We start from the raw sequence: 17,285 nt of genomic DNA on the forward strand, positions 1-17,285 counted from the left end.
AAATGGAAGCTACAAATTGGGAATAAGAACTGTAAGAGAGGAAGAGTACAAGAGTAAATGGGGACACATACACACAATTTCAGTAGCCAGGGGACTGTTTAAGGACACAGAGATAAAAAGGAACCAATCTAAGGGGCACAATAATTTAAGCAACATTCTGGAAACTACCAAGATAATGTAGAAAAATTGTAGGGGTCTTGTGACTTGTGATCCAGTTTAGGTTTACTACTAATTTTGAACAGGCCTTTTAAATCCCTTGGGACCTCATAGAATCTCAAAGTATATCAGAGTTAATATAATTTTAATCTCTTTTGTTTAAGTGAGGGAACTCAATCCACAGAATTCCTACATAAGTCATAATTTGAAAGTGGTAGAGACACGTAGGACACCAGGCCTCTACCTTCATTTGTAAAAAGGAAGTTGAACTGGATGATTGCAGGGGATCTGTTTGGTTTTAAAATTAAGCGATCCCAGGGTCCATTGCAAACACAGGTAGAATAAGTTCTGTAGAATGTTGCGGGTTGATTGGAAGAATTAAATGGAGAAAGATGAAAACTATAATTGGTGAAAAAAGTCAGCTGATTGTAAAAACGTGGCATGGAAAACCAGGAGAAAAAATAAGAAGGCAACCAGGGAAATCTCTAAGTAGGGAATTGGACATCTTTGAAAAGAATAGAGAAAAATGTTTGGAGAAGAGATTATCTAGCTATTTCTGCAACTGAATCACCTTTTAGGAAATACTTTTTCCCTTTTCTTTTTCTTTTTCTTTCTTTTAAGGAATCAAGAAATACTTTAACATGCAGGAGTGGGCATACCTTTTCTGTACAGGGTCAGATAGTAAATTGCTTCAGCTTTGTGGGCCAAAATAGGGTCCCTGTTGCAACTACTCAAAGCAAAAGCTGTCATAATGTTATGTAAAGGAATGGGCATAGCTAGTGTCCAGTAAAACTGGATAAATAACTGAACAGATCCCAGGCTAAAAATTCCATTTTCCTACAGGCAAAGATCTAAACATTTAAGTTATTGCTACTTGTGGCGGCTTATGGTCTCAAAAGGGTAAGACGTGGTGAAAGTAAAATTCTTTGATGCGCTTCCATGTAAAAGCTATGACCTATATATGTGTCTTCATATACAAATAAATGAAATCATATTATGCTGCTTTAAATCACCCCCCACCATAATAGAAAACATTAAAAAAACCCACTATCTTGGACATTTTTTCAGGTAAATATATAAAAGTCAGCTCTCTTGTGGTAAAGATATGAGAGAATAAAATGGAATAATTTGTATTTCTTTTGAAAATGCCTTAGGAAGACAACCTCATTAGTCTTTTATTAATTCAGTACAGAGTATACCATTGTCCAGAATAATAGTAATTCTGACAGTATCAATTTTAATTACTGTAAACAGACTAAAATTATACAGGCTATTCTTACTCTTCTCCCCATTAAAAAAAAAATGGTTTTTTAGTATACCTGGATCATATAGCTGTTACATAATTTGATTCTTTCTCCCCTTAATCCTCATTTAATCTTAGTATTATAAGTAACAATATATTTAATGCTTATCACTAGTCCTCTCTGTGTTTCCTTTGTCATTTCGATTGTCAGATTTAGATTCTTTAGCAAGAATTTGATTGTCCTTTAGATTCTTGAGAAAGGGATCATGAAAACAATATTCCCTGTGGTTTTGCATGTTTATTAGCTTATCTGTGTCTTTTTACTTGAAGGTCTGTTCTACTAGATATAAAATCCTTGGCTCACTGTTTTCTTTGAGTACTTTAACTATGTTATCTTTGGCATAACATGTTGCTATCCAAATGTGATGATAATACAAATTTGTTTCTTTGTAAGTTATGAGATCTTTTGGCCTAGATGCCAAAGAACCCTTTTCCTTAAATATAGTCATTTTATTTGAGTAGATCTTGGTGTTGGTCTCTGAATTGATACTCTCTGATAACTCTTGTATCTACATTGATGTGTGTCCTTTGAGTGTGTAATTTCAATTAAAAAATTCATAATAGAAAGTTCCGTTTTTTACAGTTTTTACTATTATTTTCCCTTATTTTGGTTTAATTTTTTAGGGACTCCCGCTATGCATATGTTGTATCTCTACTGCCTATCTTCCAAAATTTTCTTTCACATCTTTTTAAAAAATCTTATGCATCATTTCTTTTTTGTTTTTAAAAAGATTTTTCCTTTTACTTTCTTTTTCTTTTATAGTATTATTTATTAGTCTTGTGGTCCTATCAAAAATGACTTTTTGGGGCGCCTGGGTGGCTCAGTGTGTTGGGCCTCTGCCTTCGGCTCGGGTAGTGATCTCAGTGTCCTGGGATCGAGCCCTGCATTGGGCTCTCTGCTCGGCAGGGAGCCTGCTTCCCCCCACTCTCTCTGCCTGCGTCTCTGTCTCCTTGTGATCTCTCTCTCTGTCAAATAAATAAATAAAATATTTTTAAAAATGACTTTTTAAAATTTATAATTGACTCTTTGAATTCTGTCAACTTATTTTTGAGTTTTTCTAATTATTATTTTTGTTCTTTCATGTCTTATATATTTCCTTATGCCCTTTAGGTTGTTTTGTAATAGTAACAGCTTCCCCCACCCCTTTTTTTGAGCACTCATTCTGGCAAGCTTCCATTTTCTGTAGGGATATTCTTCTACTCACTCTGCTCATAGTAATTTTGTAATGGATTTGATCCTGTTACTTTCTTTGCTCATTTTATGTAAAATTAGTTTTTTGGAAATTGGCTTAGTTTTCTTGTGTGTGCATGTGTTTACATGTACATGCATGTATGTCTGCCAAAAAACGTAACTGCTGCTTTTTGACATTTCCTAGTTATTTGCCTTTTGCACACTTTTATCTGGACCTCTTTTGTCTCTGTTGTTCCTGTCCCACCCAGTTTTAATTCCACTGCCAACAGTTTCTCTGCAATGTGGGGCCCTGTCCTAGAAAGGCCTGCGACAGGTCAGTGTTGAGTGTTCCTCGGGTCAGTGTTTGAGTGTTCCTACAGGTTACCCTGCTCCAGTTGATTACGGCTCTACTGCCAAGGCTTCTTGCTGTCACCTACTATTGGAGCAGGCAAAATCCCTCCCAGTTTCCGCTGCTGTTCTCAAATTGTCCCATTGTTCTTTCCAGTGAATACCTATCAGTTACTTGGGGGATTCTTCAGGTCTTAGGTATGTTGGAAACTGTATGGCTTTCCTTCCATGTAGGTGTTGGGAACACACAAGTTTCATAGCTAGTTGCTCCTCGCTGACTGCTTCTGTTTTGTACCTTGTGGGGATATATTGGTTACTGGGCTTTGTTGTAAATGCTTTTTGTTGATTGTATAGCTTTTTCCTGCATTTTTTTATTTGAGAATTCAAGAACATCCAGAATCCATGGTACTACCATGGGTGTTAATTTTTCCAGGAATCTGAGCTTCTAATGCTTAAATTAGTGCTAGTTTTAAAAAAAAAAAAAAAAAAAAAAAAAAGACAACTTTTTTTTTTCTTTAGGGATTTTTTTTTTAAAAAGATTTTATTTATTTGTCAGAGGGAGAGAGAGCACAGGCAGGGGAAGCAGCAGGCAGAGGGAGGAGTAGGCTCCCTTCTGAGTAAAGACCCAAAAGCGGAACTCAATCCCAGGACCTTGGGATCCTGACTTGAAAGGCAGACACTCAACCGAGAGAGCCACCCAGGCATCCCAAAAGAATGGGAACTTAATTAAAATTAAATTGAATAATTAGTCATAGACTTGTTTTGGTTCACAGTTGTTGACAAACCAATTTGTGTTAGGCTCCTGCAGGGATGTATTTAGCTGGAATATGTAAATGAGTATGTGAATCCCTCCCAGGCTGGGCTCTGATAGCCAGGTTATTCATAGTGCCACGTGTGTTAAGTAGCAGAGGTGTATACCTCTTCTACCAGTGGGAAAGTGGGATGGTTTTATGAAGGAGATGACATTGAACTTGGATTTTGTGTTTTTGGTTTTTAAATATTTATTTATTCATGAGAGAGAGAGAGAGAGGGAGGCACAGGGAGAAGCAGGCTCCCCATGGAGCAGGGATCCTGTTGTAGGATTCGATCTCAGGACCCTGGGGATCATGACCTGAGCCAAAGGCAGATGCTTAACCAGCTGAGCCACCCAGGGGCCCCTGAACTTGGATTTTGAAGGATGAGCTAAAGCTTACAAGACTGATAATGATAAGGCCCTTAAGGAAGGGAATAATAATAATAAGGAAGGGCCTTGGGAATAGAGAGGACATGCAAAAGCTTGGAGTTTCCTAATGCATGCCATGCTTAAGCAGGGATCCATAGTTCAGTGTGTGTAGAGCAAATATTGGGGTGCCAGGAAGTAGGTTGGAGTTGTATTTCATGGTGCTTCATACTAAGGAGTTTAGACCCATGCATGGGCCCTAGAATGACAGAATCAGATTTGTTTTTAGAATGATAACCCTTCAAACAGGAGGGAGGGTAAATTTTAAGCTGGTGGAGATAAGAAATTTATTGAGAAGGCCAAGTGAGACAAGGGTGAAGATAGAGGGAAGGGGAAGTGTGGAATAGTTGTGAAACCTTTGAAGTTTTTGATTGTCACCTTGGTCTGAAGTTCACAAACCATTTAAGGCTGAAGTGGTCAGCACTGGCTGCCCATTAGAATCAATTTTTTAAAAATGCTTGCCAGGGGCACCTGGGTGGCTCAGTCAGTTAGGCATCTGCCTTCAGCTCAGATCATGATCCCAGGCCCTGCATTGGGCTCCTTGCTCAGCAGGGAGACTGCTTCTCCCTTTCCCCCTGCCTGCCCCTCCGCTTGCTGTGTGTGAGCTCTCTCTCTCTGTCAAATAAATAAAATCTTTAAAAAAAAAAAAAAAAAGCCTGCCATTTCGCCTCTTCCTTTTTTTTTTTTTTTTTTTTAAATTGGTATGAGGTGGGGGGTTGTACATCAGCTTTTGAAACTGTTCCCAAGTGATTCTCATCCCATAGCCAGATTTAGGGACCACAGACTTCTGGCTAGTCATTAAATGAACTGGAGCAAACACTGATCCAGGATTTACATGCCTTACAAAGTGCCAGGGGTACATAGAAGCAGTGGTCCAGGCTAGGTTTTTGACCCTGGCTCAATGCAGCCAAAAACTGTACCTAGATTTGCTCACAAGTAAATCTACACTTGATCTTAGCTTAAAGGCTGAGGAGGAATACTCACAAGTAAATCTTAAGGAAAATAACTTCTCATCTCTGTCTTTCTTACTGAAAGTTCCTGACATTTTCAATATTTCTTTATAATATTTTTGTGTTATTTTAACATTTTTAAATAAAAGAATTATCAAGAAAGATGTAAACGAACAACATTAAAGTATATAGAATGAAAGATTAGTTTGAGCCTTTTCTGAGGAGGATAAAAAGCAAAATAATCCCACCCTCTACTACCCACTGCTCTACAGGTATTCTGTGGGCATTTAGATTTTCCCCCACTATTTGCAGTTAACAATTTGCAAGGAATAACTCTGTATGTATTTTCATATTGTTTTTTGGAGATGTATATATATCTTTAGGGTAAATTCCTAGAAATTGGTTTGCTTTGTCAAAAGATTAGTGCTTTTATAGTTTAGTTTGGTATTAACAAATTCCTAAAGAATTAAAGTTTACATATCTATCCGGAGTGTGTAAGAATACCTTTTTCTCTACAGCCCTCCCAATAAAATGTTTTGTCATACTTTTAAGTTTTATCATTCACTGTGTGGTTTTAATTTAATTTGCATTTCTCTAATTATGAGTTTTAATATCTTGTGTATCTTCTGCAAATGATCTGTTTCATTGTTTTATTGTTATTTTGGTAGGGTTTTTTTTCCCCCGCTTTTTCTTATTTTTTAGAAGTTCCTAATATCAGTGTTTTCAAAGTATGGTCTGAGGACCCCCACCATGTCTCTGAAACCTTTTTAGGCTCAAGTGCAAATTATTTTCCTAACAGTATGAAAATATTATTTGTCTTTTGCACTATATTGATATTTTTGTAGTAAAGGTCCAGAAGTAGTGTTGGGTAAAACTGGCTGCCATAGCCCCAAATCAAGGTAATGGCATCAAACATTTACTAACAGTCACTGCCATACACTCACGGTTTAAAGAACAGTTCAAAGTTCGTTTCTGAATGATTCGAAGCAGTAAAAATTATTAGTTTTAGTTTTACTGCATCTCATCTTTTGAGTACAGTTTTCAAATTACTCATTGAAATAGTATATATGCATAAGACACTTTATACTGAAGTACTTTTGTGATTGTTTGACTTGGAAACGAGTTGTGCATATGTCTGTGTGTGTAACACGATGTTTACCTGAAGGAAGATATGGTTATCCAGAGTTGAATATTTGACAGACATTTTTCTCAAATGAATGAGTACCTGTTGCTTCAGGGAAAGCAATTCTGATGTATTTGTTGCCAATAAAGAAAATTGAATTTAAAGCAAAAACTAACATTTGGAAAGCTTTCACCTGCTACCATGAGCCAATAGCTTTTCAGTACTTAGAGATTTTGATGAGATTGGTGATATTAATACACAATCTTTATTTTTATTTTTTTGTGATTTTATTTACTTGAGAATTTGAGAGAGAATGTGAGGGTATGAGCAGTGCGGGGTAGAGGGGTGGGGAGGGACAGAGGGACAAGCAGACTCCTGCTGAGCCCAGAGCGATAGGAGGCTCCATCCCAGGACACTGAGGTCATGACCCTGAGCCAAAGTCAGACGTTCCAAAGTCCACCCAGGCACCACAATACAGAATTTAAAAAAAATATATAATGAAATATGTTATCCTTTCAAAGATTTGCCCAAGTATTTTTCACATGACCAAGGCATGCTATTATAAAACCAATAATGGTTAAAAATACCCATTGGAAGTGCAAAACCTGCCAATGGGTATAGGAGTACAAAAAATTCATTGATATGTTTCAGATTGTACATTGCAGCTGTTAGGAAGCTCACACCAAGTTTTGGTATAAAATCAAACATAAATATCCAGAATAACCTAAAAGGGCTGCTTCCTTTTTTTTTTTTTTTTTTAAACTGTGTTTGTATGTGAAGCTGGATTTTCTTCACATATTTTAATAAAAAGCAACTATCACAACAGATTGAATTCTCTTGTATTTTTTAAAAAATTTCTTTATTAGTAACTGTTGGATTTTGTCAAAGTCCTTTTTAAAGTCTGTGGATATAATCATAGAATTTTTTTTCCTTTAGATTTAGTAATAGGATATGTGTATGATACCAGTGAATTTCCTTATACATCAATCTTGCATTCTTGTAATATATCATTTTGTCATGGAGTATTTGTCAGAAGTAGCCCTCTGTTTCCTCTTTTTTTTTTGCTTAATACTTTTTGTATAGTTATATAGAAATCATTTTGGGCTTTAATATTTGGAGTGGGGCTCTGTCTTTATAGACAGTCACTATCATTTAGATGTCAGTATTATAGTTGCTTTATAGAAAAGTTTAGAAGCTTTCCTTCATTTTCAGTGCTTTGGAACAGTTTATGAGGCGTTGAGGCTACCTGGACAATGATGTCTTGGTAGAATTTGCCTATGAAATCATCTGTGGCTGGTGCTTTTTTTGTGGGATAATTTTCTCTATTTCATTTCCAGAAATTGTGTTGTTTAAATTGCATTTTTAATTTCTGAGTCATTTCAATAATCTGGTTCATCTGGATTTTCTTTTTCTTCCCTTTACCCTTTTTAAAAAAAGATCTTACTTATTTGAGAGAGCATGTGTGCACACAAGTGGGGGAAAGAAGCAGAGGAAGAAGCAGACTCCCTGCTGATGAGCAGGGACCCCGCTGCCTGGCTGGATTCCAGTACCCTGGGATCATGACCTAAGTGGAAGGCAGATGCTTAACTGACTGAGCCACCCAGGTGTCCCTGGTTCATCAGGGTTTTCAAATGTATTTGAATTTGTTCTGTAAAGTAGTTTCTCGTATTTCCTAATTCTGTGCCAACAGTTGTTTCTTTCTAATCATATTTTTGAAATTTTAGGCCTGTTTCTGTTTTGTCATTTGGATATTGTCAGTTTTGAGTTATACTAAGGGAATGGTTTTATGTAGTGATTTATTCTTGTATTTTAGGAAGATATGAGTTTAGTAATTTTTTAACTTGGAAATATTTTCAGTTTTCTTTGTATTGGTCTGCCCTCAGTCATTGTGATTAAGATTTTCAGGTCATTTAGAAGTATATAGTTTATTATTTTCTTTAATTAAAAATATATTTTATTTATTTATTTAAAGATTTTATTTATTTGACAGAGCCAGAGAGGGAACACAGCAGGGGCATTGGGGGAGGGAGAAGAAGGCTTCTCACAGAGCTGGGGCTGGATCCCAGACCCTGGGATTATGCTCTGAGCTGAAGGCAGATGATTAACAACTGAGCCACCCAGGTGCCCCATTAAAAATGTTTTTTAAACGGTTTGATACGGTTCTACTTTCTGTTCTATGCAATGTGCATATAAGATATTCTTATAATGTATTACTTCTAAAGAGATTTTTAGCATAGTTGAAGGATGGTGAAATAATATATTTGATTTTCACAGCTTATTGATATTTATTATACAAGGTGGCATCAGATGTTTATACTAATTAAGTATTCATTCTATAAATTATTTGCCAGTTTTGTGATGATAACACTAGTGCATTGCCAATACCTTCAAGAGCTCTTATGATAAAAGTAAATGCAGGATTGTAGTGTTCAGAATTTTAAAATATGTTTTAGTACTTAGAAAACATTGGAATCAGCAAATTTTAATAATCTTTTATGTCCAGCATTTAATTTATTAGAGTATGCATTCCCATATCAGTATAGATCATTCTGATATGTATCACACAAGCAAGTGTTTGAATCATAGATGTAATAAGATGGTAATTTTTATATTTAAACTTTTTTAGATTGTATCATACAGTGAACAATTATTTTTCGTAATAGGAGTGTTTTTCCATAATTATTACTTTAGGCTCCTGGATTTGGATTTGGAATTGCAATATCTGGTGGAAGAGACAACCCTCATTTTCAGAGTGGGGAAACTTCCATAGTAATTTCAGATGTGCTGAAAGGGGGACCTGCTGAAGGACAGCTACAGTAAGCACATTTCTTTTAGTACTTGGTTACAAGCACTGTTCCTACCCTCAGTCACTGGCGAATTCTGCTAGGGATTTCCTTAAATTAACATACATTTCTACTTAGAGATAATAGAGATACCATAAATGGAAAGCTAGTATCCCTTACCTTAAATGGGTGATTACTGTAAAAATAAAGATGAAGAGAAAACTTGTTAGACAGTTTGGGGTGGAATTTAGCCTTCAGGAACAGCTCACTGTTAATCTTGTCCTTATTGTTCAGTTAAGATAAACAAGGGAAAGAGAGAAGGAAGATACACTACCTAGCAAAAAGTGAGCTGTGGTCAGAAAGATTGAAAGAAAACTGGAAGGAGAAAGACTGCTTTTTAAGAAGGGAATACTTTTCCCAGCTATGTAACATGTATCATTTAATGTCCTCTAATTGTACCACCAAAAATTATTTTTTGTTGTGGTACCTGTTCACTCTTTTGTAAAAACATTGTATTAATGATTTAAAAACATTAGTGGCCTAAGGTTAGTTTCTAAATGTTATAGGAAATCAGAAAGTTATTTGACATTATTGTATCATTGATCTGAAGACAAATAGATTAGCCTATAATTGAAATATTTTTGTGGAAGAACCCATCTTGAAAATGTATTCACAAACCTGTTCTGTATGTTTTTTCTTTAACTTGTTATTTTGATGACCTTATTTTCCTTAGGGAAAATGACCGAGTTGCAATGGTTAACGGAGTTTCAATGGATAATGTTGAACATGCCTTTGCTGTTCAACAACTAAGGAAAAGTGGGAAGAATGCAAAAATTGTAAGTATCTTTTACCTTTAATTTAGCAAAAGTATCAACATTAGGGTTGATACGTTTCTGGTTTTTTAAGTTCATCTTAACCCTTTAAGAAAATGAAAACTGGATCAGTAGTTCTAAAGTTAACTTACAAGAGTGTTTTTTCTAATAACTGGCGATGTGTTTTATCACTGTGTGTATATTTTCTCAAAATTTAGGTACTAGGATTTATTTATTTATTATCTAGTATTTATTTATTTATTTGATTGAAGAGGAAAGGTGGGGGGTGATTGAATGGTCACCTTTTTATCGCTTAATGTTTCCTTCTTTTTAAAGTACTTATGTTAGATTGAATCTTGGCATGGTAGACTGTTAGAAATATTTAGCCCTGTTTTCTGTTACAGGATTTGTTTAATGGGCAAGTTTTACATTGTCCCTTGAACATATACATCATCAACCACTTTCCTTGTTATTCTGATACAGTTTGAGAGAGAAAGTGGTAAGATTTTCATTGTAGGGTTGTTCAGGGTGCATTTTAATGTTACTGTTTTAGTATATAGCTGGAACTGTCTTCTATTTCATTATTTCTCTAAAAGTCTTTTTTTTTTTTTTAAATAAGGGAAAAGAAGTTCAGTTAACTCTTAATAACTGGCTACAAATAACAGGTAAAACTAAGCCAGTGTGGCACAAAATGGATTTAATGTAAAAGTCTTATTTAAAATTATATATATTTAGGAGCATATTAGCTGTTTCTTTTACCCACTTTGCTCCTTCCCCACGTTTTTGCCCTTCTAGCTTCTGAAAGGACTGATAAAGGCACTGCTTTGAGGCTTTAGATCAGGTATACAGAGCAGGAAGAAGAGCCAGAGTAGGCAGCTAGGTGGTTTGCCCTGCCTTGGCTGCTGAGAACTTTTCTACTTCCTAGCAGACACTCAGAACCACAGTGGCCCCAGTGGAAGGGAGAGGGTGTGAAAGGAAGGCCACCATTATGTTTGGACCTTAGGGATTGGGTGAGATCTAGAAGGTGTATTCCCTAAGACTGTGCTAAGACTGTGCACAGTTGCTAGGCCCTCTTCTCTTGTGTAGGCTGCTTGACATATGGTTTATTTCCACACCAGTGTTAATGCTGGTGAGGTGAGAGTTTTCTCAAATCGCAGTATACCCACTCTTGAGTTACGGCATTCCAAATGATAGATATCATCTTTTTTTTTATTTATTTATTTTTTTTTTATTTTTTAAAGATTTTATTTATTTATTTGACAGACAGAGATCACAAGCAGGCAGAGAGGCAGGCAGAGAGAGAGAGAGAGAGAGGAGGGAGCAGGCTCCCTGCTGAGCAGAGAGCCCGATGCGGGACTCGATCCCAGGACCCTGAGATCATGACCTGAGCCGAAGGCAGCGGCTTAACCCACTGAGCCACCCAGGCGCCCAAGATATCATCTTTTGAGTTATATATTTTCACAACTTCATTTTAATTATATATTTACAACTGTAATGTCATTTTAAAATCATAGTTCTCGTATACATACTGGTTAGTGGGTGGTAGGGTTTTTAAACAGTTTTTAGAACATGAGATTATAGTGTTTATGGAAGCAAATTGCTAATTTTTATAATTGCTTATCTTAAAACTGAGTCAGTTTTAGCATTCTTGTCTTAGCTGCTGATCCTTAGCATTGTTATTATTATTTACAGTGTTTTTCAGTTTCACATTCCAAGGTGAGCACCTTAGGTAAATTGGGTTTTTCTCCCTTATACATGAGGTTGTGAGCTTCGCTTATAACCCCAACTTTTTAAGCTCCCTGTTCTCCTGAAATGTTGAGCTGGGTTTTGTTGTTGTTGTTGTTGTTGGCATGCAAAATATTCAACTTACATACTCCATATCAATAATGCATCTAAGAAAGTTGTATTCCTACACCTCAGACTTTTCCCAATAGAAATTATTTTGTAAGAAGTAGGTCCAAAACCTGTAATGTATTTGAAATAGGAAAAGGATTTGGGGCAGCTCAGGGATAGATTTTGCTCTAAGTATACTTAATTAGCTACATGAGTTGGACAGGCAGAACTTAGGAAGGTTGGGCAAGTCTTTTTTTGCTTTATAGGGAGAGGTTATAGGGGGATTGAGTAGAAGGGTGTTTTAATCAGCAGAGAGCTGTTGTTCATTTCTACATTTGAAGCGATTGGCTCATATCTTGCTTTGTTAAGTTTATCATTGCCATATGACTTTTGAAATAAAACCTGTGTCTTAGATTGTGGTCTTTCATTGTGGGGCGGCTTTCTTAATTCATCCCCAGCCATGTCCAGAACCTCAAGATCATATATACATTGTTTTTCCTTATTTAATTTTTTTTTTTCCAGTTCTGAATAACCACTTCCTCTTTCCCTGACCCCAGTTTTCTTCCCTGTGCTCTTACATTGGGGTGGTTGGTTGTTTATGATTATCTTTCCATAAGCTAAGAGCTTCTTGGCTATTAAGCAAATAAATTATTTCTTTTCTGTTGAACTAAAATGTTAGAACTTTACTGGATAATGTAACTGCCATAAGTAGGCTAATTTAGATTTAACAATGTGAGGATAGAAATAGTTTATGACACAGTGAGCATGTATAATTTTTATTAAAATTCTGACTATCCTAAAAAAGCATTATGAAGTAAATGACTCAGCAGAAACATCTCCTAAAGATGACCTCTTTGAGCACTTCAGTATATCTCCATGGGGCTACTTACCTAACCCATTCATGGGTGGGCATTTCAGCATCCAGTTTCTACAGGTATTAAAAAAATACTGTGTTGAAGATCATTGTGTTTCTACCTACCTATTCAGTTCCTGTTTAGGAATAACATCTTAGGAGTGGCTTTTCAGCCAGAAGGCATGAATGACTTGATGTATGTATTGCCAATGCCCTTCAGAAAGCCAGTAGGCTATTGTAAGTCCAGTTTTATCAACAGTTTTTAAATCTTTGCCAAACAGACTGAACATAGTATTTCAAGTGAAATATTTTATAGTACAAAGGAGTTTATCCCGTTGTGTATATGTTGCCCATTTATGTTTCTTTTTTGCTTATTCTTTTGCATCTTTATGGTGATAATTGTCATACTAGAGAGCTGTATATATTAGGATGATTAGTCTTATGTCATATATACTACATGTATTGTTTCCCCATATGCTTTTCTGAGTTGTTGTTTATGGTGATTGGGGGGTTGTTTTATGTCATTTTGTTCCAATACTGAAATGCCTTCATTTTTACGTTGTCAAATCTGTCAGATGTTCACTTGGTTGGTTCCATCTTTGCTGTCAGGCTTATAAACCCCTTTACCTTATCAGAGTTATAGAATTATATATCTTGTACTTTATTCTAGTACTTACAGGATTTCATTGTTTTATTTTACATTTGAATCTTTAATTTAGCAAAACTGTTTTGAAGTAGGCATTTCCCCCCAAATTTCTCTTTCAAAATTTTCAGTGATAAAATCAAGCAAGCATAATTGTCAAATATCTTCTTGTAAGTGTACAACCATTAACATAGAGAATTATAACAGGATTGGATATTTATCAGTAAGTTCAGCAATTAACTGGTTACAAATACTTCATTAACTGTATAGTTAAAATACATGGCAAGGACCTTCTCCCAGAAACCTGAATCTTGACAGGTTAGATGGATATACACAATCATAACCATAATGCACATTGGAGATTGAGAGTAGTTTCAGATGCGGTCAATTTTACAGCGGTGGCAGGCACTCTCTTGAAGGAAGACATGGAAAGCTCCTAGTCCTTATCTGGTTACTTTTTTTTTGTTTGTATATTGCTAGGGAGGAATTAAAGATTTAAAAAAGTAACACTGCAGAAGTATTACTTCTAAAATAGTTTGTTGGAGCTTGAAGTAGAGGTGTGGCTAAAATGCAGAGAGTCAGTTAAGAATGTTTTATAGTAAGTGTTACTGGATAAGGGCCTGAGCTATGGGGCACAGAGGGTGGAAAGACAGACAGTCTTCTCTCAGTTCCTAACAGGGAACTGACCTGTCTCTTTTCATGTACTGGCATTTTGCTGCTTCTTCAGCTTCAGTGTTGTTTCCTCAGAACGGCCTTCTCTGATTATCCTTGGTAGTAAAAAGGAGCAGCAAGCCATATTAAGTGTTAGAGCAGCTCTTTGAAGAAAATTAGCCACAAAGGGAAGAGATAGGATAACTTGGAAATGTGTAATAAGACAGAGGAATAGAGGATTAATTAGCAGATGAATAATAGCCAGAGAACAAATTTGAGGGAGACATGAAAGTTATAAGTACCTTCAGGGGTTGTTACTGATTAAGAAGTTGTTGGAGGTGGGTAGGGATAAGAATAAGAGCTCATATGGGAGGATTTCATTCATCCAGGAAGAGGATCAGCTTGGTCTTTGAGCCCCAAAGGAAGAAATGAATAAATAAGTGAGATACTGAAAAAATGTAGGAGTATAAAGGAAGTAAAGTGGCACTGATCTCTGTGAGTCAGGCTAAGCGACTGGGATCTTGGAGAATGGTTTTGGAATACCCATGTTAGCAAATTCCATAGAGAGGCAAGAGGTAGAGGAAAGGAGTACTGAACAAGCAAAAGAATTCTGTCAAATAAAATGAATTTATGGAGGACCTACTCAGCAAAGTGTGGAAAAACAGCCATCTGAAGGTAAAGGTAATACAGGACTAGAGTTTTTCATAGCAGGTGATTGAGAGGTCAAGAGAAAGTCCTTTAAATATCACAGCATGACATTCCATGAAAACTTGAGAGCAAGGCAGGTGAAACCAGGAAGGAATTAATGAACTGGGAGAATAGGAGAGAAAGGAGTCCAAAAGAAGATGGGAACCGAAAAGTTTCAGTAGATCAAAGCATCAAAAGTAGAGACAAGGAATGTTAACCCAAGAAGATCTTACAGATATCTGATGAGATTCTGGGTATATCAGAGTGAGAAGGTGAGTTGCACACAGTTCAGGGATTAAGAGGCCACTCCATCAGGTAATGCTTGAAGATCTTGAACCTACAGAAAGTGAAGGAAATAAATGAACAGGGAAAATTGAACCATTTATTAGAGTCATTGAGGAAAGAAAGCCAGAAGAAGGGATTTATGCCAAGATGAGAAATTACAAATTGGAGAGATACAGAAACTGAAAGCAGTTTGTATTGGTGAAGTATAATAGAGTTATTAGCTCCAACTTGACTTAGTTGAATGTTAGTGTGGAAGTAAAGTAAATTTCTCTGTTAAGAGTTTCAGTAAGACAGTTGTGGGCCTTGATATTGATGGATTCTGAAAATCTAAAGGAGTCAAGTTGGGCTTACAAATTTGCTTGGTAGCAACTACAGTATATTTGATGGTACTAGAGTACAGTGCTCCATCCTTCATTCCAACCACCAACAGTTATTAGTTCTTTTTTAAGCTGGTGATTATTACACCTAGAGAATCTTTCTGAATTAAGTAACTAAGGACTTCATTTGACTCACTATTTCAAATTTGGTTCTTAACCAGATCTGTCGAGAGCAGAAAACTATTATGGAAATAGTAATTTGTTGTATATTGTGTCTCTCTGATTCATAATTAGTTTAATTGATATGGGACCAGAAAACTGTAATTTTCTTTTCTCTTAGAAATGAAAGTATATATGGAAATCAGTAAGCTTTTTTGGTAAACTTTATTTGTAGACCATTCGGAGGAAGAAGAAAGTTCAGATACCAGTTAGTCGTCCTGATCCTGAACCGGTATCTGAGAATGAAGAAGATAGTTACGATGAGGAAGTCCATGACCCAAGAAGCAGCCGTGGCGGTCTGGTCAGTAGAAGGAGTGAGAAGAGTTGGGCAAGGGATAGAAGTGCAAGCAGAGAGAGGAGTTTGTCCCCACGGTCTGATAGGCGATCTGTGGCCTCCAGTCAACCTGCCAAACCCACCAAAGTCACGTTGGTGAAATCCCGGAAAAATGAAGGTATTCTCTCCTAACTCACTTATCATTTTCACGTGAAAATGTTAACATTAATTTTGGTAAGAAGTAAAATTGCCATCCCTTCCTATCCTTGCTTTTGTTGTCTTTTGTGATCTTCATTGTTATGTCCTGTTGCGGTAGGTCTTGTCCCGTTTAGCAGACTTCAGGGATCATCACTTTTCTCTTGAATAATTTTGTTGTAGCAGATAGTCCTTCAAATAAATGGTCCAGTAGTTGGATTTTGTATTTCTTTTGATTAGGATAGCCAAATACAAATTATGCTAATAAATTTCATACCATCGCCAAGCTCAAAATCAGTGTTTTACCTAGCTGTTAGAATCAGTAGTGGCATAACCATAGGAAGAAATCTTGGACTTGGTGGAGGTGGGGTGTGTGGAAGGGCAGAATACTTTTTAAATGAAGACATTAAGAAGAAGGATCCCCCTGTTAGGGTATCTTTCTGTAATGCAGAGCATCTTTAACATTTTTGAAACTAAAGCCAGCTGCCTCCCCTGAATCAGATTTCATAAGAATGAATCTGATTGCGGTATCCTTCTGCTGTGGACGCGTCTCTCAAATGATCATTTGTGGCTGATCATTTTGGTAAAAAGGTGTTGTACTAAGAATATCATGTGGGCTCACTTTGATCTGCTCTACCAGCATCTGACGGACCTTTTTCTAGTTCTTGCTCCCCACCTTATTCTGTAGCAGACTTCTCAAACTCTCCACCCCTGCTGTGGTCATTTTCCAACCCTCTCTGGCCTGATAACTGTTTCACCTTGCTCCCCAAACCATGCACACTAATTCAGTAGAAATTTTCAGTGTTTATTTTACTTACCTTTTCAGCACCATTTTGCATAGCATTAACCACTTCCTGTATTTTATATATGTGCTGCTGAAGCAAGCTCGAGTTCCTGTGTTTTGAAATAATGTCTCCTCTCGGCTTCAAGAGAATGATAATACTGTGTCCTTCTGGGTCTCCCATCCCCTTTTTGTATCCTTTCAACTTCATTCTCCTCATCCTGCCCTCTGATCTTAGGTAGATTTCTCTTCCAGAGTCTCTTTTTTCTTCAATATAACCTCTTCAGGTGGTCTCATCTACTCCTTGGCGCAGTTATCTGCTGCTTATGGCAAAACTTATTTCTCCGGCTGTACTTTCGTGAGCCAGCTGACCCTTAGGCATACTCCCTTCAGTGTTTCATGTAGCTCAGCTTCCTAAAATTCAGTATATCTTGAAAGAAACGCACATCTTCCTCAAAATTTTTGTGTTTCTTATGAGGTCGCTAGTTCAATATATTCCCATCTACCTGGTTTTTCATGCCAGTTTGGATAACATGGTAGTTATCCTTAACATCTCTCTTTTCCTCACTTCCCTGTATCCACTTGATACATGCTAACTTCCTAAATACCACTTTTTTTTTCCCCCCCAAAGATTTTATTTATTTGACAGAGAGAGAGATCCCAAGTAGGCATACAGGCAGGC

The 17,285-nt window shown here is 36.6% G+C and overlaps 1 protein-coding gene across 7 annotated transcripts in view; it reads left to right on the forward strand.

The window, feature by feature from the left end:
• TJP1 (tight junction protein 1) overlaps nt 1–17,285 on the forward strand; it is a 242,313-nt gene that overhangs the window by 170,264 nt on the left and 54,764 nt on the right. For all 7 annotated transcript variants that reach the window (XM_059180180.1, XM_059180181.1, XM_059180182.1 and 4 more), the window contains 3 exons: nt 8,962–9,086; nt 9,787–9,889; nt 15,529–15,805. In XM_059180180.1, coding sequence (XP_059036163.1) covers nt 8,962–9,086; nt 9,787–9,889; nt 15,529–15,805 — 505 coding nt within the window. The remainder of the gene's footprint in view (nt 1–8,961; nt 9,087–9,786; nt 9,890–15,528; nt 15,806–17,285) is intronic.

The sequence above is a fragment of the Mustela lutreola genome, chromosome 7, assembly GCF_030435805.1.
Source record: "Mustela lutreola isolate mMusLut2 chromosome 7, mMusLut2.pri, whole genome shotgun sequence".
Classification (NCBI taxonomy): Eukaryota; Metazoa; Chordata; class Mammalia; order Carnivora; family Mustelidae; genus Mustela; species Mustela lutreola.